Raw genomic sequence first — 22006 nt, forward strand, 5'->3', positions numbered from 1 at the left:
CGGTCGTCCTCGCACTGAAGTAGCCGCCCGGGTAACAGACATGCCATTGCGGACTGCTGTACGATGGACGGATAGTTGCTGCCTCATCACTGGCAAGACATATTCTCATCTCTCAGAAGTGAGTCGTGGTTTATCAAGTTGCGCTCGTCCTGGTAGGGTACGCGTGGCTCACATTGCGAGTCAATTCACTTTCATTCTTACTTTCTAGTCAAGCTTCACCTCCAAGATCAGAACTGGAAGCCACGATGGGCCAGACAGTAACTGCTCGATTCTGCGCACGACTGAAGCAGGTGCTGCCGTCTTCCAGCATCACCACCGCCACTTCGACAGCGGCTGGCAGCACTCTATTACTAGTCCGCCCTCCTCCTCGGATCTTCCTCCAGTCCATCTTTAGCAGTTCAGTCGACCACATCCCAAGCTGCTCTATCCTTTCTTTGGTGCTTGTTCCCGTTGCTCTTCAGAAATGGGGTTCTACCTCTTCATCCTTCCTCGCGTCTAGCATTGCTACGATCCCGGCCTCCGGCAATATGAAAGATCCTTTCCCTGACGGGGCCGTGTTCTTTTTGGAGTGGCCAACATGGGCCCGTTTGGCGCTGGTGAGCCGAGCCAGACAAGAGAATGACCGATTTTATTGACTCGATCCGCAGGTTTTGGGTGGCACGTTTGTCCGTCTCATCCCTGCGAGACCTTGGTCATTCACCTGATAAGCTAGCTAGGCCATCGTTCTCCTCCTGGCGTTTCTTGTGAGATTGCGAAATTGGATCAGAGACAAAGGAAGAGCAAAAAGGGCAGCGTCGGAACAAGCCGAACGCGGCGAAATGACAATGGTCATCGGCTTGGAGGATGATGCACTCTTTGGCATGCGCGCACTACTCGAAGACCCAGAAGTCGAGGGCGTGTGGAATTCTCGCGAAGCCACTCCAATGCATCTCGATGGCGGTGTCCGTACTCCTCCTGCCGCGCAATCGACGACGAAACCCCCGAAACACTCTTCGAATTCCTCCACAACGATATATGACACTGCAGACATTGGTTTGGTCTCTCCAACAGGTATTGCACAGCCAGGACTCATACGTCGATTTGCTAACTCGGTATAGTTCTCACTCCGTTCATCGGGCCCACTACGGTTGTCGATGAGCTGGGCGAACCGTCAACTGCGAAGAGAGGGAAGACACTAGTTATAAGCTACAAGGGGCCATATGCAGGATCGAAAGCTGCCCAAAATGTGTCAGGTCTGGCAATCTGCGTCACCGTGTTCCATGCAGACCTGAGACTGACCTACTTACACAGATGTCGGCCCTTTCACACCAGTAGAAAGATCGACGCCTTCCCCTTCGAAAATGCAGCTTCGTCCGGTCTCCAACCTCTCACCCTCTGGCTCACGCAAATTTGTGATAGGAAATCGACCACGGAACTCACAGCGGCACCAAAGGGTGGAACTGCAGTCCGATATTAACCCACTTGAACGCATGGAAGCTTATCGACGGTTGCATTCCGCAGAAAGTGGTCAATTGCACCCGCGAGATCGTCGATACTCCGAGGTTGCTGAGACAGTACCCCTTTCCTCATCTACAGCAGAAAGCGAGGACAGCGACGACTCAATGTCTCGGGCTCTATCGTGGCCCACCCGAGACGGCACGATAAATCTGGGCAAGCGGCTCTCTCGCAGAGTTCAAAGGATGGAAGGTCCCTCTCCAGTTCCCTTCCGCGCTTTCGTCGAATCCTTACCCACTACAAAACTACCACCTTCAGCATGGACAGACAGGACTCAAGCTAGGATAGAGGCCAAGGTGCCTTGTTCTAAAGCAAGTGACTCCACCCCCAAGACATCTAGGCACACACCCAAGTCTTCCACAATCTCCACCACCTCGACAATGGCTCCCACGTCACCCCCTTCAGACTTGCTGTCAGTCGCCAATACTCGATCACGAAGAGTCAACGACGGATTCGAGGTTCTGCCGGCCGGCACACTGGAGAAGGAATCCAAGGTCAAAGAATTTGGAACTTGGCACGAGAGTCTTGGGTCACAGAAAAGGCCTAGGAAGCTGCAGAAACGACCTAGATCAGATTCTGCTAGTCTGAGTTCCACCGAGAGTCACCGGCTCAGTAGCGACAGCTTTCGGCTACCGATCTTCTGAGTGCGTGGGAGATGTCGTTGGTATATGAACTTTGCGGCTTTGGATGTGCCAAGGTCCGCAAAGCCTTCCGTTCCTTTTGATAGGTGCCCCGAGCCAACCTGGGCGTTTGTTGGGATAACCATAGTGTCTTGGGAAGTAACTGCCGTGCTTACCTGATATGGCCCAAACGAGTTGGGGAAGAAAATAATAGCAGGTATTACCAACACTGCACTAATGACGATGATGATGATGATGGTTTTAGGGGCCCCTTGATAATGGGTCTGGTACTGCGAATTGTTGCTTCTGTGCATCGGACACGATATCACCTGCCCCAATGTTTCTGAAGCGCGGCGTACCTCTTGATGTCATCCACCCCGACGCTGCGCCTGACTTCGTTCCTGGCATGCTCGAAGTCCGCCGGTGTTATGGCGACAGTCTGTCCTGAAGCCACGCCGCGGCGTATCGCGTTGTAACCAGCTCTGCGGACGAGTGACTCGAGGTCGGCACCACTGAACCCATCACACGCCTCGGCGATGGCGGCGACTGAATCGTCAAAGACCATGCCCGCGACCTTCCTACACAGCGTCCTCAGAATATCCACCCTGCCCTCGGCGTCCGGTAGCCCCACGTACAACAAGGTATCCAGCCGACCAGGCCTCAGCATAGCAGGATCAATGATATCAGGTCGATTCGTCGCCGCAATGACGTAGATCCCCTCCCTACTGTGGCCCACGCCGTCGAGTTCCGTCAGCAACGTATTGACAACCCGGGCGCTGGCCTCGGATCCACCACCGGAGCCTCCTTCCCTGGTGGGCACGAGGGCGTCCAACTCATCGAAGAAGATAATCACGGGCACGGAACTCCGGGCGCGCGTAAAGACCTGTCTCACCGCGCGCTCGCTCTCGCCCACGTATTTATTCAACAGCTCGGGTCCCTTGACGCTGATGAAGTTGGCGTGGCTGGCGTTCGCGCAGGCTTTGGCAAGCAGAGTCTTGCCACAACCCGGGGGCCCCCAGAGGAGTGTGCCGCTGGAGGGTGTGATCCCGAGGCTTGTATACAGGGCGGGGTTCAGGATGGGCTGGATGACGGTCTCCTGCAACTCGGTGATGTGTGATTTCAGAGAGCCAATCGCCGAGAAGGTCGTGCTGGGGATGGTGGCGAAGCCTTCGCGGAGGGAGGACGGTTGGATCTGGGGCAGGGCGGTGAGGAAATCGGCGAATGTGATTAGTAGGACGGCTTCGTTGGTGTCCTTGTCCTCCGGGTGGGCGGCTTTGGCGTAACTGACGAGGCGGCGGAAGGATCTTATGGTCTCGGAGGAGCTGCTGGCGATGAGGTCAGGGAGGGTGTCGGTACCGTTTACGTTCGCGTCTGCGTTAGCATGGGCGTTGTTGGCATCCATGTCGACGTCCATGGTGTATTTCTCGGAGTTGGCCTTCAGCTGGTTCAGGTACCGCCTTACGGCCGTGGCGGAGGCTGTGGAGACCAGGTCGTTGAGGTCAGCACCGACGAAGCCCGGGGTTCGCTTGGCGAGGAGAGGGAAATCTATATCGGCGGCGAGGCTCATGCCTCGCGTCTGAGCTCGAAGGATCTGTTCTCGAACAGGCTCGCTGGGCACGCTCATGTTGATTTCTTTGTCGAAACGGCCGCCTCGGCGCAATGCAGGGTCGAGACTGTCGGGTCTATTCGTGGCCGCGAGGACGATGACTGGTTTTCCGTCGGTCTTCTCGAGCGCGAGGTCGTCCATGCATATCAGGAGCTGTGCAACAATGCGCTTCTCCATCTCTCGTTGGGCTGACTCGCGCTTTGGAGTAATGGCGTCGATTTCGTCGATGAAGACTAGACACGGTGCACAGCGCATCGCTTCCTCGAAGTGCTCTCGCAGCGCCTTCTCACTCTCTCCGGACATGCCTGACACGATCGACGGGGCTGAGATGTTGATAAAATTGACTCCCAACTCGGCTGCCAGTGCGTGGGCGACCATGGTCTTGCCACAGCCTGCAGGCCCGTGGATCAGGATGCCCCGTGGGGGTTGGACTTTGTGCTCCGCGTAGATCTCGGGCTTGGTCATCGGGATGACCACCAAATCCTCGAATTGCTGGATAACTGGGTCGATTCCACCTAGGGAGTCCCATGTTATGCCCGTTGGGGGTGACCTGTCGATGACGGGTGCGGCCTTGCGTTTCTTCCTTGGAGGCTCGCCGTTCACAACGGGTGCTGGTTTGGCAGGAGACTCCATGGCGGCGAGTTCTGGCTTCGGTGTCGTTGATCCCGAGGGCGCCGCTGAGTTGGCCCATGCACTGACTATGCTTCGGTTGAGGTTATTGGACGCTGACTTGTGTTTCTGCCGCTCCTCCTGTGCCACTTCGATGGACGCGTCGCTGTCTGACTCGCTGTCCTGCTGCAAAGTCACCAGCACACGCTCAATACTGTCCTCCAGCAGCTTTTTCGGCCGTCTGTTAAGGCTGGAGTTGGAGCGTCGGATCTCGTCGTACACAGCGGCGAAGGCAAGGCGCTCGGGCGGGCCGTCCTCATACTGTGCACGCTCATCGATGATTCTGCGGACGACTTGGTACACCTGCGACATGCCATTGTTAGTATGTGGTGAGCCTAATGCGGGACAGAAGGGCTTGCCTCTCTATCTAAACCCTGCCCGAGGGTTTGGCGGCGACGGGCTCCTCTAGCCATAGTGGCCGTTTGCACGAAATTATCTCTCTGATCACTGACAGTATTTTTTCTTTTTTGGTTGACCGAGTCGCCAGAGGTGCGGGGGATCACTCTCCAAACTCAGCCTTGTCCTCAGTCTCAGTCTCAGCCTCGTGCTAGTGACCGGTGGAGCGTTTCGTCGCGAGATGCAATGCCAAGTCGGAGTGAGTGGGCTGACGACTGTCGATTTCCGGGGAAGCCCAAGCTGCAGTTGGAGCAGCCTAAGTTGACAAACGGGGCATGTGGCATTTCAGTTCGTCGTTATTAGGAACTGACTTATATTTCTTTCTCACATCTCACATGCAGCCCCGACACCAACAGCTCACTGAACAAAATCCATTCGCACTCGCACCTTCGCACATGCCACGACTCCTCAGCTCCAGCTGACACCGCGCCACGGCTCGATGATTCGGATTGCTGTTCAAACTCGGCGCATCGTGCCTGGATGCCCGTCCTGAACCCTTTTCTGCGCGCGCTCTTTCAGAGTAGTGTGCTAGGACACGCCCTCCCCTCGCAGAACTATGTCCTCCTTGTGCCCACCACCGAGTCCCTCTTGTTCGGCCAGGATCGCGAAACGAACAGGAGATATGCCGACCAGGTCGAAGATGAAGACTTCCTCGGGAGCCACATCCTTCGCATCATCCCCAACGCGGCTGCGAAGGAAGGAAATGTCCGCGACAACCGTAGCAAGGCGAAAAACTACTCCACCGTCAATGGGCGCACGGTCATCGTCAAGGAGAGTGTCGTGTATAGTAACAAGGGCTTCAAACATTTGAACCAGGCGCCGTTGTTGAGTGATCTGCTGTACTATTCGCCAGGGAATGATATGCAACAATGGCTAGTCTACTACATCTCCAAGCCGTTGACTGGTCTATTCGAGGCATTGCCCATCAAGCCTGCCGTCATCGGAGAGAAGACGATCACCGCACCCGCATCTGCGCCATTTGGCTCCTCGTCGTCTTCCGAACTTCCGACGCCGAAGAAGAAAGATATCAAGACCTTCGGGCAGCTGCTGGAGAACTTTCCCATGATTCAGCGACAAATGCAGTCGGGTCTGGAGAGATTGTTTAACGAGTTTGGCAAGGAACTGGGAAAGCCCCTGCCACCGCCGCCTTCGCAGCCTTCACCTCGTCCGCCGTCGAGCGAATGGGATGGAACGACCCAGGCTTCGGAGAACGGCTCTATCAGGTCTAATGGGACAATAAAACTCCCGTTCAACTCTCCAGCATATTTCGAGGACGAGGAGGACCTCATGCGAAGAGCTCTGGAAACGGCCGTCACTGCAGCCATTGACTTGTTCCAAGGAGTTGACAAGCAGCAACTGTCAAACCTGGGCGCGACAACTGACCTGACTGGTCCTGACGTGGAAAAGCTGATTGAGCGATATGTGGCGGAGTCCGTACACGATTCGCTACTATTCCCTCGGTTATGTGCGTTTCACAAAGCCCAAGACCAAGAACTCGACAGGCGGATCCGACAGATGGATTGTTTGGATGTCTCGCAAGTTGGAATCTCTATCGAAGACGGTCGGAACGGTAAGCGAGATCTCATCAGCAGAATCAATCGCGGAGTTGGGGTCTTTCGAAAGATGGGCGTGGCTGGTAGTCCACAAGAAATGCTCGATATTTTACTCGAAACGCAAAAGGCAGTGTCAGAGCCGGCGGGAATCTCGGACGAGGAGAAGAAGGCCGTGGCGGCAATGACCATCAACGCCGATGTCCTAGTATCGATGCTCTTACTTGTGGTCATCCGGGCCTCGGTAAGACATCTCCAGGCGCGATTGTCCTATATGCAGCGCTTCATCTACATCGACGACGTCGAAAGTGGCGAAATCGGCTACTCTTTGAGCACTCTGGAGGCAGTACTGACATATCTGGCACGAGATGCCGGCGGGTTACGCAAAGCATCCAAGCAGAACCAGTCGCTGTGGAAAGCAGTGAAGAGTGGAAAGGTTGACGAGGTCAGATCGATATTTGAAGAGTCCGCTATCATGGATGACGACCTGGTTGAGGAGCCTTTGGAAATCCCACTGTCAAGAAAGACCACCGCATCGAACAAGGCAGCCGATACGTGTGCAAGACCGACGCTGTCGCGAAATCCATCCAGCGAAGGTGGCCTTTCGCACGTATTTCCCTTCCAAGCAGCGGAGAAGAAAAGCTCGATCCCTAAGCAGAAGAAGAAGGTCCATATGGCCGCTAGAAGCATGTCGATTTCTTCTGTACACTCGGGCTTGTCTAGAGCAGCGACCATCGAGACATCCCTGAGCGGGATAGAGGGTGACACGTCTGTACAAAGCCTTGCGCAGACCCAGGACGCGGTGGGGAACTCGGTCCTCATGATGGCTGTCGAGAGCCAGCAGCCGCAATCTTTACGTTACCTGCTGAGTCTCTCCGAGCATTACAGACCAGAGGAAGTCATGGCGGATTCGAACCAAGAAGGAGCGACATTGCTTAGTGCTGCCGTCCAGCTCGCCAACACGGAGCTGGTCGATATCATCCTCGACTTCGTTGAACGGAATGCGGAAGAGGCAAAGTTCCGAGAGTATCTAGCTGCCAAGGACTCTCGTGGCCGAAGCGTCGCGCACTATATCTTCAACACGCCTAAACTGATCAAGAGACTCGCCAACGTCCTGCCCTGGCGGCAAAAGGACAAGATCGGACATACGCCTCTGTTTGCGATCTGCCGCACGTACGACCATCCCGAGTACAGCAGTATGGTCTCTGAAGCCCTAATCGCTGCGAGAGACGCTCAGCAGGATGACGGTCCCCTGCGCATTGAAGATCATGTTGACAACAAAGGCAACTCGTTGCTACATATTGTGAATGACTCAGTCATCATGCAACGGATACTCCAGTATTGCGAGGTTGATATGAACGCTACGAACGACAAGAAGTTCACTCCCTTGATGCTGGCCAGCAAGTACGGGAGGGTCGATATGGTCAGGATACTCCTGGGTGATCCCAGAGTCGACACACACGTGCGGGACTTTCGCGGTTTGACCGCGGTCGAACTGGCCAAAGATGACGAAGTGCGGAACCGAATCGACGACCTAACGTTATTCTCGCCCGCAAATACAGTCGACGCCACTGGCCGCATCACGGCAATCGTCCGCTCTTTCTTCGTCGAGGACGGCTCGACGCGGTTCATCCTCAAGTCCGGCGCGCCCAATCCTGCGGTGTCTAGCACGACTTACACAATAACAACCTCTCGTCGCGCACTCCTCGATTTCGAAAATCTGGCAAAATGGCTCTCCATGGACTCTCCCGCTTCGTACATGCCTATCATGTTGGCCTCGAACTTCCGCAACCCGTTTCAACTGCATTCTCGGCCTTCGAGGGCGGTCTTGTATGATTCGCAATGCCTCCTAGACCGATTTCTCAAGATCTTGATGAAACACCCTACGTTCTCCACACATGAGATGCTCTGGGAATTCTTCCTCGTGCCTGATATGCTGCAGGAACAGATGGCTGAGCGGGCCCGACTCAAGGCAGAGCTCGTGCAGGAGAAGATCAATGATGAGTACGACCCTTTGACCTCGAGGGCGGACATGAACGCCGTGGACGGCTTGGTCTCCCACTCCCGCGACATGGTGCGCAAAATCAACATCGCCACCCGCTCGGTCATCCGTAAAGGCTACGCTTACGTGCAAGCGCAGGCTGACTTTGCCGAAGCTCATTCGCTCTGCGCCGTGGCATTCGCCACTCTCGCGGCTCCTGCAACAACCCTATCAGAGCCACTGGTGCACACGTTCCTCCGGCTCGCCAGTCTCATGCACACAGAGCCCGCATCATCGCCCTTGCGGAATTACATCTCTTCCTTGCAAAGTTTCCAAACTACGATCACTGCTGTGCAATCCGCACTGCTGAAACCCTCGGCGCTGATTGATAAAATCACATCCGCGCAGAAACAGATTGAAAAGGACAGATCGAATCTGGCCAACAACTCTGTGCCACGGAGGGGGCTTCTGAAGAATGTGAATCTCCCATTTCCAGGCACGGAGGAATCGCGGATGAAAGCTGTCAAGGATACGGAGCGCAAAGTGGTGGAAAAAGGGCTGGAGGTGGAACGCCTAGGACGTGAGTTAAGGTATACCAACGAGGTCGTCGTGGGGGAGTTGGCAGGCTGGAACGATTGGAGGGAAGGGTGGGGGAGAGAAGAGGTCAAGAGGATGGTCAGGCAGACCGTCGTTCTGGAGCGAGAACGGCTGAGAGCCATGCAGAGGGTGATGAGGGCTATCAAGGGGGAGTAATATACTGTAGGGGCGATCTGCAACAGGTATTGGCAATTGGATAACATACGGTATACTGTACTTGGTTCAATGGGATGAGGCGAATGGAGCCGGGGGGGGAGGTGTATAAACAGAACCACATTGCAGGGACAAGTCGACCGAGCAGTGATACCCTTCTTGATGGGATTGCCAGGGCGAGTGCAGGATAGATACAGACAAGCGTTTCGTTTCTTTGTATAAGCCGTAAATGGAATTTATCGTAGTGCCTTGAGAAGGAAGAGAAGGCGGACTTGTTCTGGCTCTAATCGAAGCGTGTACTGTAGTCTCCCTTCGTTCACCCGTGTCATTCTCTATGATTTACCCCTGTTCTCGCATGTGCGTGTGCGTGTGCGTATGCGTGCCCTCCGTGCGACCAGTCTTTCGCCCAACATGCAACTACATAGGCCGTCTATCCCATTCTCGACCGCGTCAAGTTAATTTCGATCTCGATCTGGATCGGCGCGGCTCATCCGTGCGTCACTTTCTTGACCGTCCCGTCCTTGTCGACGTGGATGTTCAACCTATATAGCCACGACAGGAAGGGTCAGCTCAGCATTAGATCAAGGAATCAACAGACCATCCGACCATCCGACCATCCGACCAATGCGACGACAGAATGAAATTTTGGGGGGTTTCGGCGTATTTGGCGTCTGGTCCTTTCGTGGTAGACCCGCACGGCACGTCAACACCACCGGTACAGGTGCGTGTGTGCGGCGTCACCTGGTGACTCGACACACAGTTTCTCCCGTCTCCTTTTGTTCAGTTCGCCCACCAACCCGCGCTTTTACCCACAAGTACCCTACCATCGACCTCGGCACTCGCCAGTGGGCCCGGCCCCTAGCATGGTATAGCACAAAGAACAAACAACAAGGATAGCCATAGTCACAGTACTGGTTGGCACACACACACACCCACTCACCTCTCAGGGTTATGATCCATGGTCATCATCCCGCCATCACTGTCCACGACGCGATGGTTGCCCGGCAGATCTTTCTTGGCGAACGTGGTTTCGTCGTGCTTGTCGCCCAGGGTCTTGCCCATGAGCTTGGTGGTCCAGGAGTCTCCTCCGTTGCCTGACGAGGTTATGCCGGGGACGACGAGGGGCATTTTGGGCGGAGATCAGGTGAGTGTATAACTGTGTAGCTGGATCTGAGTGGCCTGGTATTGATTCGAGGATTGAGTATTGAAGAGGTACTTCTCGCAAAGGTGAGGGTAAAGTTGTAGTCGGTGGAGATTGGGGAAAGTTTCTTCAGGAGAGAGGAAATCCAGGTGTACTTCTCTCTGCCTGTATTTGTACTTGTGGCTGTCGTTCGAGTGATGCCTGGCGGAGGATTAATAGCACCTGAGTGGTCACGGGTGGTGTTGATACCTGAGAGTGACGATGTTGCGGGCGATGACGTCGTGAAGTCGTCTTTCTGGTGGATCTGCCGCTGTGCGGTCACGTGCCAGATATGGACCTGCGTCACTGTACAGACTCGTGCATGAACGGGTGATCGTGCTGTACGAAGGTACCTGAGTACTCTTACCGAGAACGAATAGAGCACATTCTCGTGCTGGCAAGTGCATGTCAGAAGAGTAGAATTATGCATTTCTTTATGTGCAAGCAGCCTCACGCCTCACGCTTCACGCCTCACGCCTCACGCTTCACGCCTCACGGGCTGTGCGGCTGGTCATGTTAGCAGCCGTCGCCCAACGAATGAACGCTATGCATGTCCGGCCCGCCGTTTGATTCCCCCTTGGCCATCATCAGTAAACCCCGGCTCATGGTGAAGTAAAGTACAAAGCGTTGAAAAGGCTCCCAATGTCCACTGAACCAGCTTTTGGAAATACAAGCACATCATGATCGAGGTGAGTCCAACCCCGATGATATTGTTAAGACACAGGGAAAGTAGGCGGTACTGGTACAGTCCCAGTTCGGCGCATTAGATATAATCTCGGGCGGCCTTCTGCAATTCAATCATCCTCCATCCCCTGGTTTCGGGATTGTTCACTTCTTCCGGTAGTCTCGTCACGCCAATGGCGTATGTGACAAGCTGCACCTTGTCTTCCATTCCTGCGGCTAATTCATTGGTCTTGGCGTTCCGATAGACGTGGACCTCTTGTGTTCGACACGTGATGATGAAGACTGGGATGTCACCGGGCTCCAACAGTCGTGCGTTCAGAATGTCGACGTGTCTGATATCCAGAATCCGTCCATCGGACTTCAACCCGGCTTTGGTATACTGTTCCATCAGGGCAGAGTAGACTTGAAACTGGGCTGCAGAAAGCCACAGCTTGAGTGTCTCCACGTCGCCCTTAACGTACGCGTCCAACACTTCGGGCAAAATGTACTCTCGCATATCCCGCAGGAACGGCTCCATCTGGAATGACGGGTCCATTTCTCTGAATTTCTTGATCACCATGGCTGTTTCATTCTCGGCGAAAAAGCCGGCGACCCGGTCGGAAATGGAGCGTGCAGTGGAGATGATTGGGTTTTCGGACTCTTCGTAGGTATTCTTCATGTTGAACAGCGATTGCATGAGTTTGGAGTTTTCCTTGAACTTGGTCCAGGATTCGCGCCACGCAGAGTCTTTGTGCACAGTGATGTTGGTGCCGGCGCTGGGAACGCAGTCAGTATGAAGGAAGGCAGAACTGTCTTGACTTGGCACTTACTTTGGATCCTCAACCATCTGCTCCTGCTTCTTTTCAGGACTCTGGGCTTCCCTCAACCTACGCGCTTCTTCTCGCTTTCTGCGCTCTTCCTTTTCGATCCAGCCGCCGTATCTGGAACTGCTGCCATCGTCGACTGCTTCTGAGACGTCCTTGAAGGCTTTTGTCTCTCGAATGGGGCGAGTTGCTTTTTCAATACCGCGACCCGTGGCGTTGACGCCTTTCCGGATGCCCTGTACGACAGGGGTCTCCCAGGTCCATGCTGCACCCGAGCCAATGGCACTGGCGGTGCTCTTCAGTACTTGGGAAGTTCCCTTTGTTGCCGCTTCAGAGGCTTCTCGTGCTCTCCTCACGGCTTCAGATTCAGTAAACTGCTGGACCGAGCCGGAAAGCTGCTTGGTCGATTCGTTCCATTCTTTGGACGCTTTGAATTCTGAACGCAGGGTCTCGGTGAAGACCTGCCAGGGAGTCTTGTCACCATGGGGAGGTGGAGGGGGTTTGTCATCCTTCTGTTCCTTCTCTGACTTCTCGTCCTTCTGTTCCTTTTCGCCCGAGGCTTCTTGTTCAGGCTTTTCGTCCCGCGGCGGGTCTCGGACTTCCTCTTTAGGGTCAGCTTTGGGTTGTTGCTGCGATTGTAATCGAGAGGTGGTGAGGGATCGGATTAGCTGCTGGTCCGAGAGAGTGAGTCGAGGTGAGAAAGGAGGAAGGCGGGAGGTGTAAACGAGAGGCGATGGCAGTAACCGTCTGTAGGCTGCAGTTCTTCCATGTTGCGCCTGTCGGACTGTGGCGAGCGCGGAGGTGGTCGTCACATACTGACGGACACCATGAAGAGGCGCGCGACGCGGTACAACCATGCTATGCAGGAGATATCGACAAAGGAGGGCGGTAGAACAAGAGACGCGCAGTGAGGACGTTATTCAAAAAGCTCCTTCATGATCAAAGGACGCATCTTTTGCAAAAGAAGCCCAAGTCAATTTCGCTGCGGCTGAACTTCGGCGCGTTATGCTCCGCCGTACAAATTCTGCATCTCAATCTGCCTCTCAATCTCCACGTTCATGTCCATGTTCATGTCAGAGCTTCAACTGTCCCCGTCCGTCCACGACAGCGACAATGGCGCACCCAAAGCCCCTCCTCCTGTCGTCCATATGTCGCTCATGCCGACGATCCCAGCTCGCACGCACCCAATCCCACCGCACCCTCTCCACCACCTCGACGTCTCAAGAACCAGAACGCCCGTCGAGAGGCGGCCTCGCCCAACGCTTCGGCATCAAGTACAACGATGACCGCACGCCCAGGACGCCCGTCGACCCCCTCGCCGCCTTTTCCGAAGTCCTCCAACCCCCGACCGCCACACCGACCAACAACGCCATGCGCAACAGCATGAAGAACGACCTCCGCACCATTTCTCTATTCGACGGCGAAGACGCCTCTTCTGCTTCGTCCGGCACCAGCACGGCGACCCGGGCCCCGAATCCATACCTCGACGAACCGTACCACCTGAACGTGTACGCGCACAGACACAACACACACATCACATTCACCGAGCCGAGCCGCAACCCGATCCTCAGCCTGTCGTGCGGGAACTTGGGCCTGCGCAACGCGCAAAAGGCCTCGTACGACGCGAGCTTCCAACTGGCCGCGTACACGTTCCGCAAGATGGCCGAGAAACAGTGGAAGATTGGCGGCGCGAACTCCAAAAGCCCGTGGCTGACGCTGTCGAGCATCAAGAAGCCCGCGTACAGCGGCTCCGCGGGCGCGGGGATCGAGGTCATCCTGAGAGGGTACGGCCCCGGGAGGGAGGCTTTCCAGAAGGCGCTCCTCGGGACGGAGGGGCGGATGATCAAGCCGCTGATCTCAAAGGTCACGGACGGGACGAGGTTGAAGTTTGGGGGGACCAGGAGTCCGCAGGTTAGGAGGCTGGGTTAGGAGGGAGGGAGAGGACGAAAGACAGGGGGCCCTAAGGTTTTATCATTATGGATATGGACTACATATCAGTACTTGGTATTCGTGGTGATAAGGGATCAAGGACCAAGACTGCTTCACTGCTCCAAGCAATGTTTGAGATTGGCGGGCGATGTACATCTCCTGGTGGGTTCAGATCGCTTGGACCGGCGCCTGTTTCTATAGACGTGATGTGATGATGCCATGTCATCTCTCGTCGAAGGGACATTTGGGTGTACATGTACATTACATATGCGAATGCCGGCCGTCAATCGGCACGGGCGGAGACGATACATGTATGTGTGTGTGATCTTTTTTGCATTATACTGCACTGCACTGCACTGCGCCGCCCCCCGACTCAATACTAGTAACCCCCCGGCGAACTCGAGAAATAATCCCCACCCCCAATCGGACTCCCTCCCACGCTCGAAGCGCTACTCCCACTCCCATCGGAACTCTCTTCTCTGGCAGCCTTCCCTCGAGTCCGCGGGATCTGCAACGTCTGTGTGCCCCCAGCCGCCAGCGACCTCTGTGGATCCAGATGCGTGCTCTTCTCCCTGAACCCCACCCCGACAATCACGCGCCTGAGCGCCTCTCCTCGCGGATCGATGCCCATCATGAACCTCGCCAGCTCGGCACACAGTTCAAAATCCCCTTTCTGCCGGGCCAGCTTCATCAGTCGGATCACGTAGCCCTCGAACTTGCGTGCGTCGTAGGTATATTCAGAGGAGTCGTCAGCTTCTTCCAGCCCCTGCAGGACGATGAGGTAGGAGGAGGCCGTCTTGAGGTCCGAGAGCGCGAGGGCCTGTTCGAAGAGCGTCAGTGGCGGTGGGAGGTGAGCGAACAGCGTTCGCCAGGAGGAGAGTTCCGTCTTGCGCACGCACTGCACCACGGTGGATAGGTAGGTCGGGGACGGGAGGACGAGTTGCAGGAAGGAGAGCACGGCGGGGAGGGGCCCTCGCGAGACTTGACCGGCGTTGTCGTCGTCGTCATCGTCGTCATCGACTTTTTCTTTGGCTTTTCGATCAACCTCGTCGTCGAGGACGTTGTGCAGCAGAATCTCTAGTGCGTGGGGGGAGTAAGAGAGGTTTTGGTATTGGTTCGCGAGGCCGAATGCCGCGGCGGTGTCGTTCGCTTCGCAGAGTTGATGGCGCAGGACGTACGGGATGAATAGCTGTGTTCGGATGCTGGAACGGAATTGCGCAAAGTTGACGTCCCGTCGTTGGAGGAGTTCGGATTCAATCCCCAGGACGACGCCTTTGGTCAGAAGGATTGATAGCGGGTAGAAATCCACGGACATGGACAAGGCAGGGGCGGTATTGTGGTCTCCCGCCGCGTGATGAAGCAGGTCACGAACATCGGGCCATAGGCGAAGTTCCTCGCCACTGAAGATCCAGAGGGAGTCTCGAAGGGAGTAGTTTTGCTGACTTCGCATCGTGAACGCCGAGCCTGGCGATGGGGTGGGAGGTGCCGACTCTTCAGGACCGGTACTGAAGTTGAAGTAGATCTGGTCACGCATGAGGATGTAGTATTCGACATGTTGTGCAATCACCCGCATGTCGTATTTGAGCTCATCCTTCTCGTTCCTCGAAGCCTGCAACAACACTAGTTTGTCGTCAACGAGGAATAACACAGAGGCGAATTCGACGTCTCGTGAGGGATCCCCGTTGCGGAGTTGAGAGTCAGGCACGACCCAGCTGACGGAGCGTACTCGACTCGGTGCACGCACAATCCCATGAAACGCAATCTGACCGACCTGGACAAGTTGTGCGCCGCGCTCGGTGATGTTGAGGATGTAGTGGTAGAGGATGTTCTCGTAGGTGTATACCAGAAGTGAATCTTCACCAGACGGCCCGACAAAGACGATTGGCATCGAAAATGATTCTGCGTGCAGAGGGAAGCGGCCAAGGTCTCCTTCACGCGAGTATAGCCGGAGGTCATATCCTGCAGCATTCTCGGTTGCAACAGCAAGGATGTGGTTGAACCAGCACATGCCGCCACGAACAGCAAAAGCGCTCTCGACCGATAAATCAACAAAGGTCTTCCAGCGTCCACTTTGGACGCTATAATGAGCCAGGCCTCGACGGCCAGCAATGGCAATATATCTTCCGTCTTGTGACACGACGCAGGATTTGATAGGCCACTGATTGTGCAGATAGACAGATGGGTATTGTGCATGATGCCACAACGACGCCTCATTCGATATCGAAGTCAAGTCAGGAAGCTCATGGCCGCGATAGACTGTCAACTCCGTGGGCGTCTGGAGGAGGGCGCGCACGAGGTTGGCGCAAGAGAAATAGCCCATAGCCGCACTGCGCGACATCTCCATTTTCCAGATTCGGTCTTGTGAAGGGGACACGAGCAGGATCTCCGCGCCGCCACTGATCCAGGCTGCTCGATGGACAGCAACCAGCCAACTCTCGTTGTTCGACTCCGCATGAGTGACGTTCTGGTGGAAGGTCGAGGCGCCTTCTTTCCCGAAGACTGACCACGTCGACCAGCCGTGTTCGTAACCTGCGAACAGGCAGTAGCCGTCCGGCGACCATTTCAGACAAGTGACTGCGCCTCTTGACGAAGGCGAGGTAGATGTCTTGAAAGCATGCGAAAATGGGATGTTGCCAACATAGTCTTTGGCGGCGTAACAAGTAATCTCGCCACTCGATGTGGCTATGGCAATGAGCGAGAACCGGGCATTGATACTGGCGAGTGTTGCCGGGGACGATGCATCGGGCTTATGGAAGCAGTATCCGTCGAATAGTCTGGTCGACGGACTGGTCGAGCCTCTCGACGAAGGGAGAGAATCGTCCGAAGAGGGTGCTCGCGACATCTGCGGTTTGACTCGTTGCACCGCGTACGCATGTCCATCTTGCGAGACCCAAACAGATAGATTCATGGCTCGGTCGTGCACCATGGTAGATATGCCAGACTTCTGGGTGACCCAATCCATCTTGTTCAGAGTCTGGGTCACGGCGTTGGACCCATCCTTCTGCAAGTCCCATTTGATGCACTGCACGGCCTGAGGTTTGGTGGTCGCCACAACCAGCTCCGAATCCAGCGCATTGATGGAGTTGAGTCCGGCATCGATTTTGATGGCTCGACGGAATCGGAGCAGCACTTCTGCCACGCCTACGGTCTCATCGACGCCGAAGCTTCGCACGACGTTCTGCCGCTTCGCCTGACTGTAGCCATACTGCTGCTGCAACACTCGGGCATTCTGGTCGCTTTCCACAGAATATAGCATCAAATAGCTCTCAGTGGTGCGGACAACCAGGGTGCTTGCATCAGGCCTGAATGCGAGTCCCAGATTCTTTCCATATGACTCGAGCGATGTTGCTGATCGAGATATCGAAGCGAGAACGACTACTGGGCGAGTTGACCACAAAACCAGTTGGCAGGAAGTGACTGTGGCGAAGAGATGGTCGTGGCGGGCGACTTGCACATCGACTATTGCGCTTGAATTCGAGAGGTCGTTCTGTGCAGAGGCATCGTCCACGTCCCGTTCCTGATTTGGCTCTCCTTGTCTGGCTTGGTCTTGAATGGGTCGCTTACTTCCATGGTATGCGAAGATTTGTGGCACGCTGCACGGCCAATACATAGTGCAGGGAATTATTCGTCACCGACATATTTGTCTGGATTCATCTGCTGCTACAGTCATTTGCCTGGCCAGGGTCCCCGGGAGACTAACGCAGCTGTCCAGAAAGATGGGGGTGAAGACGAAGTGACTGGGGACGAAGCAAGATTCGATAATCACAGAAATCGACGTGTCAGCGTTGTGATTTCGCGCTAAGACTAAAGCGGATTAGACTCGATGAGGGCCAATCAATAGCTGTCTTGCTGCTTTACTGCTTCTCTGCTTGTCCTGCTGAGCTGGCACTTGTTCGTGTTTGCTTTCAACATGCACGACGGCTGCATCCTTGAACTTCCATCCACGATGGGACTAATCGAGAGAAATCTCTTCGATCATGTGGCTGTGGGAAGCTGGACCCGGATTCTGCGAAACCTGCATCCTGCTCGTATCTCTTGAAGCCTGATCTCCCCTGTGCCAGAGCACCAGTCCCGCCCCTTCGTGCAATACCGACTGATGGAGGTCTATATCAGGGGCATCCCAGAGAGACTGACACAGAACCAATTCGAGAGATCCATTCGATCACCCTTATCGGACTTGGGAATCTATGATTGGCAAGTTCAGAAGCGCCCACGCAACCAGTTCGCCAATTTGATCTTCCTGAACATCAGCGATGGCCAGCGTTTCCTCGATAGCCATGGCCAGGCCAAAGACCTTTCGGGGCGAGAATATTCGCCTGCCTCTAGAACGAACATCGTGTGTTTCGGCGTGCCCCTCTCTTGTTCGCTCAGTAAGAAGCAGCCCGACCCTTTGGCACTCAGAAGTCTACAAATGGAGTCTAAAGCAAGGCTGGCTTCAAAAGGTTCGACTGGGCAGAGCCAAATTGGTTCTCACTCTGGTGCCGAACGTACGGTCTTGAAAGTCCTCAGCCTTTCCTGCGGAACATGGGGTTATCAAGGTTCAAAGACAGTCTTTTTCCCTTACACCCACTGGCTCACCGGAGGGGCACTGAAATTTGTTCGCAAGCGGGCTATCATCAGCTCCGACCAGGGGTTGAGGGTAGATATACCACTTACATCGATTGTTGAAACCAACATCGAAGGTCTACCGCATCCTGCGATAACCTTGACACTGAATGCGGCCCCCCTCTTTTTCGAATCTGCATCCAGCAGCGCGTTGGGGGCATCAGATCTCGACGATATCATCACTATCCTGGGGAATCTGGGTAATAACCGTCAAAACTGTCAAGGTCCGCATTGGACGAGGATACCAAGTCTGAACAGCCACCATGAAACAGTGGCCGGCACATGTCTGGTTTATCGAATCAATCTTGAAGGCAGTACTGTTGACCATCAAATGACGGCAATGGGTCGGGCAGGTCAAGTCTTATCGCCCCTTCAACAGCATGTCGAGGTTGTCGAACCACAGAAGCCATACAAAGCCGAGATGAACGCTCTTCTTGGACGCCTCGAGGGCGTCAATACGACGCGCAGCCCTGCATCTCTTCCTTTCAATGTCAAGTTCCAACTACAAGCACTTGTGCAGAACGCAGTTCTCCCACCAAGTACCATATACGGGCTGCTTGGGGACATCGACGCCATGATAACTCGAACGGGTCCCCAGATCTGCGCTTACGCGATTAGGAGATTATCCCATGAACTTCCATCTCGATGTCTTCAGACAGATTTTGAGAACGCCGGCCTCCTCGCCGCAAGGAAAACTTTGCGGGCCGCCGAGGCTCGAGTGAGGGAAGGCGGTCTCCTTCCGGAAGAGATGCAAAACATCGGCGGCCGAGCGCATATCCACAGAGTGACCTTTACGCCTGCAGGAATGTACCTTTACGGCCCGGAGCCCGTTAACCACAACAGAGTGCTTCGGAAGTACCATGAAAACCATGACGCATTCATCCGGGTACAATTTTGTGATGAAAACGGAGACCCTATTCATTACAGTGCCCACTGGTCCAATGACACTATCTATTATTCGAGATTCAAAAAGATACTCAATGAAGGCTTCCATGTAGCCGGAAGGCGTTACGCGTTCCTTGGGTTTTCTCATTCTTCCCTTCGCGCACAGTCCTGCTGGTTCATGGCTCCGTTTATTCATGATGGGTCTCTCTTGTACGATCGTCAACTCATCCGAGGCCTAGGCGACTTTTCAAGGATGCGGTGGCCAGCAAAGTGCGCTGCCAGGATCGGACAAGCTTTCTCAGAAACGCCTATCGCTGTTACCGTGACAGAGGGGGTGGCTCAAGTGATTGATGACATCGAGCGGAATGGCCGGGTTTTCAGCGACGGCGTCGGAACGATATCGAAGATCCTACTGGAAAAGATCTGGGCTGCAATGCCGGTTGAGGGAAAGGTCAAACCTTGCATCTTTCAGATCCGGTACTCAGGTATGTCTCATCCGCAGTCCCATCCTAGTCTTCGTCTGTTGCATATCCGCCTCAACCATTGTCGACAATACCGGCCCAATCTCTAAATGTGGTCTACATTATCTTGCGCTTACGGTGCAACAGGCGCAAAAGGAATGATATCATGGGATCCCAGACTCACTGGCGAGAAGATGCTTTTACGCAAGTCTATGGTCAAATTCTTTGCGCCAGGTTCCCTCGATATCGAAATATGCGACGCTGCTTACCGACCATTACCCTACTTTCTGAATCAACAGACAATCAAGATCCTTGAAGACATTGGTGTCGACGAGAGTTTCTTCTTTTTCCACCAGAACAAGGAGCTCGATCGTCTCCAATCGACCACTTCCAGCCCTACCCGAGCCTCTCAATTCCTCAAAGCTCACTCCATCGGCGACATCATCCACCTTCCCTGGTTCATCAGACAGTTGTCCAAGATGAAAATCTCTTTCCTGCATGACACTTTCCTTGCCAATGTCATCGAAATGGCTGTCATGATGGAGCTGCGGGCATTGAAGTACAAGGCCAGGATCCCAGTCAAGGATGGATACACTCTCCGCGGGATCATGGACGAGACCGGTCTACTTCAAGAGGGTCAAGTTTTCTGCATAGTCGAGGAGGGTGGCCTCCCTAAAGTCATCGCAGGCGAGAATTTGGTCATATCACGCTCTCCAGCTCTTCACCCAGGCGATGTTCGGTGCGTCACAGGAGTAACGGTGCCCCATTCCTCACCACTTATGGCACTTCGCAACTGTGTATGCTTTAGTTCTCAAGGCAGCAGGGATCTCCCAAGTCAACTCAGCGGCGGGGACCTCGATGGGGACCTGTACCAGATTCTCTTTGACCCCAAAGCTCGCCCAAAACGTCTTTTCGAGCCCGCCGATTATCCAAGGGCAGAGCCCATCGACCTCGGACGGTCAGTCCGGCGAGAAGATATGACGGACTTTTTCATCACCTTCATGGCAACCGACCAGCTGGGCAGGATCGCCAACCAGCATAAATTTCTCGCCGACCAACGTGACGACGGCACTTTGGATCCCGACTGCATCAAGCTTGCAGGACTGCATTCGACAGCTGTGGATTACTCCAAGAGTGGAATAGCGGTTCGTCAAATCTAGATGTCCTGTTCTGACTGGGCAGCTAACGATATAGGTCGACTTGACGAAGCTGCCACGCTCGAACCATTTTCGACCTAACTTTATGGCACCAGGACCGCACGTTGTTATTGAGAAGGCGAAACCACTGAATTTCGCGGCTCCACCGGAGTCTCGCGATGACGATGACGATGATGACGAAGACAGGCCGGCGTACAGATATTACGAGAGTGATAAAGTCTTGGGAAAGCTGTTTCGGGCCATTGACGAGTACAAGATCCTTTCGACTGTGCAGAGCGCCGCTCGCGCAGAACGCCTGCACTTTGCCCAACAGCCACAATCGGTACTGAAAGCCGTCTGGGCCAACGTCTATCAGCGGTGTCAGTTTGTCAAATGGAGGGAACATGTTCCTAGAGCAGTTGGAATCCGTGATGAGTATGCGCTTCCGGATTTTTGGGCGGGTTCTTGTCCATTGACTGACACGATTTCAGATACGAATCCATTGTCCATGATTTTGCCGTCGACTACGGAACCTCCTATTCCCAGCCTCTCAGCGAGTACGAGATCTTCATAGGTAACATCATGGGCCGAGCTGGCGCGCAGAGTAAAACTCAGCGCGAAAACTCGCAAAGTCTGCGAGAAAGCTTCCGTGATGCTTTGCGTTATATTGTCGGTCGTATCCTTAAGGACGAGGGCGTGGAGAGTGAGCACGCCCTTGAACGGAGTGTGGCCTGTTTGGCGGTTGGATTGGAAACTTCAAATTCTGCAACCGTGAAAGGACCTTCGAAAGAAGTCCTGGTCAGCTTTGGATACGTTGCCGCTTCCGTGTGTCTGTGGGAATTAAATAGGCGGGTAGCAGTGAGTGGCGACGTGCTTACCGTGTAGGATGAGCTCGTTGGTGCCAATGACCTGAAGCGAAGCCAGAATCACGCCATTAACAGCGAAGCTCGATGCCAGCCTTGCGATCCAGTCCTTTGTCTCCTTGAACCAACAACCCTGAATGGGCAGAGTCAAAACTGCAAATATGCCGCCGAAAATGTGGCGTCGCATGAGGACTACATCTGGCAGTGCATCCCGCTGTATGATCTACCTCGTTTTGATTGTCGCGCGGCATTCCTGAGGCGAACAAGACAGTGGGAGGACAGCCCTGAATCTGCAATGATCAACACACGGCAGGAAATGTGGGGAGACAAGGGGCGACCATTACGGCAGTATCATGAGGCGAGGGAAATGTGGGGTTGCAGGTGAGGTGCAGGT

General features: G+C 54.6%; 8 protein-coding genes across 8 annotated transcripts; 4 read left to right on the top strand and 4 right to left on the bottom strand.

Moving 5' to 3' along the window:
• Window positions 1–818: 818 nt before the first annotated feature.
• G647_06358 (uncharacterized protein) lies at window positions 819–2138 on the top strand (the record flags this gene model as incomplete). Its single annotated transcript, XM_008730680.1, has 3 exons — window positions 819–1050; window positions 1098–1232; window positions 1291–2138. The coding sequence occupies 3 exons, from the start codon at window positions 819–821 to the stop codon at window positions 2136–2138; spliced, it is 1215 nt and encodes a 404-aa protein (XP_008728902.1).
• A 301-nt stretch (window positions 2139–2439) lies between these two features.
• G647_06359 (uncharacterized protein) lies at window positions 2440–4701 on the bottom strand (the record flags this gene model as incomplete). The annotated part of the gene is made up of 1 exon (XM_008730681.1): window positions 2440–4701. One exon carries the CDS (start codon window positions 4699–4701, stop codon window positions 2440–2442), a length of 2262 nt encoding a protein of 753 aa, XP_008728903.1.
• A 564-nt stretch (window positions 4702–5265) lies between these two features.
• Window positions 5266–9069, top strand: G647_06360 (uncharacterized protein; the record flags this gene model as incomplete). Its single annotated transcript, XM_008730682.1, has 1 exon — window positions 5266–9069. The coding sequence occupies one exon, from the start codon at window positions 5266–5268 to the stop codon at window positions 9067–9069; it is 3804 nt and encodes a 1267-aa protein (XP_008728904.1).
• Window positions 9070–10002: 933 nt separating this feature from the next.
• Window positions 10003–10194, bottom strand: G647_06361 (uncharacterized protein; the record flags this gene model as incomplete). The annotated part of the gene is made up of 1 exon (XM_008730683.1): window positions 10003–10194. The coding sequence occupies one exon, from the start codon at window positions 10192–10194 to the stop codon at window positions 10003–10005; it is 192 nt and encodes a 63-aa protein (XP_008728905.1).
• Window positions 10195–11009: 815 nt separating this feature from the next.
• Window positions 11010–12590, bottom strand: G647_06362 (uncharacterized protein; the record flags this gene model as incomplete). The annotated part of the gene is made up of 2 exons (XM_008730684.1): window positions 11010–11685; window positions 11740–12590. The coding sequence occupies 2 exons, from the start codon at window positions 12588–12590 to the stop codon at window positions 11010–11012; spliced, it is 1527 nt and encodes a 508-aa protein (XP_008728906.1).
• Window positions 12591–12846: 256 nt separating this feature from the next.
• Window positions 12847–13662, top strand: G647_06363 (uncharacterized protein; the record flags this gene model as incomplete). The annotated part of the gene is made up of 1 exon (XM_008730685.1): window positions 12847–13662. The coding sequence occupies one exon, from the start codon at window positions 12847–12849 to the stop codon at window positions 13660–13662; it is 816 nt and encodes a 271-aa protein (XP_008728907.1).
• A 379-nt stretch (window positions 13663–14041) lies between these two features.
• G647_06364 (uncharacterized protein) lies at window positions 14042–17272 on the bottom strand (the record flags this gene model as incomplete). Its single annotated transcript, XM_008730686.1, has 1 exon — window positions 14042–17272. The coding sequence occupies one exon, from the start codon at window positions 17270–17272 to the stop codon at window positions 14042–14044; it is 3231 nt and encodes a 1076-aa protein (XP_008728908.1).
• A 486-nt stretch (window positions 17273–17758) lies between these two features.
• G647_06365 (uncharacterized protein) lies at window positions 17759–21634 on the top strand (the record flags this gene model as incomplete). Its single annotated transcript, XM_008730687.1, has 4 exons — window positions 17759–19637; window positions 19761–20758; window positions 20808–21184; window positions 21241–21634. 4 exons carry the CDS (start codon window positions 17759–17761, stop codon window positions 21632–21634), a joined length of 3648 nt encoding a protein of 1215 aa, XP_008728909.1.
• Window positions 21635–22006: the final 372 nt, after the last annotated feature.

Source organism: Cladophialophora carrionii (assembly GCF_000365165.1).
Source record: "Cladophialophora carrionii CBS 160.54 unplaced genomic scaffold supercont1.5, whole genome shotgun sequence".
In the NCBI taxonomy this organism is placed as follows: domain Eukaryota; kingdom Fungi; phylum Ascomycota; class Eurotiomycetes; order Chaetothyriales; family Herpotrichiellaceae; genus Cladophialophora; species Cladophialophora carrionii.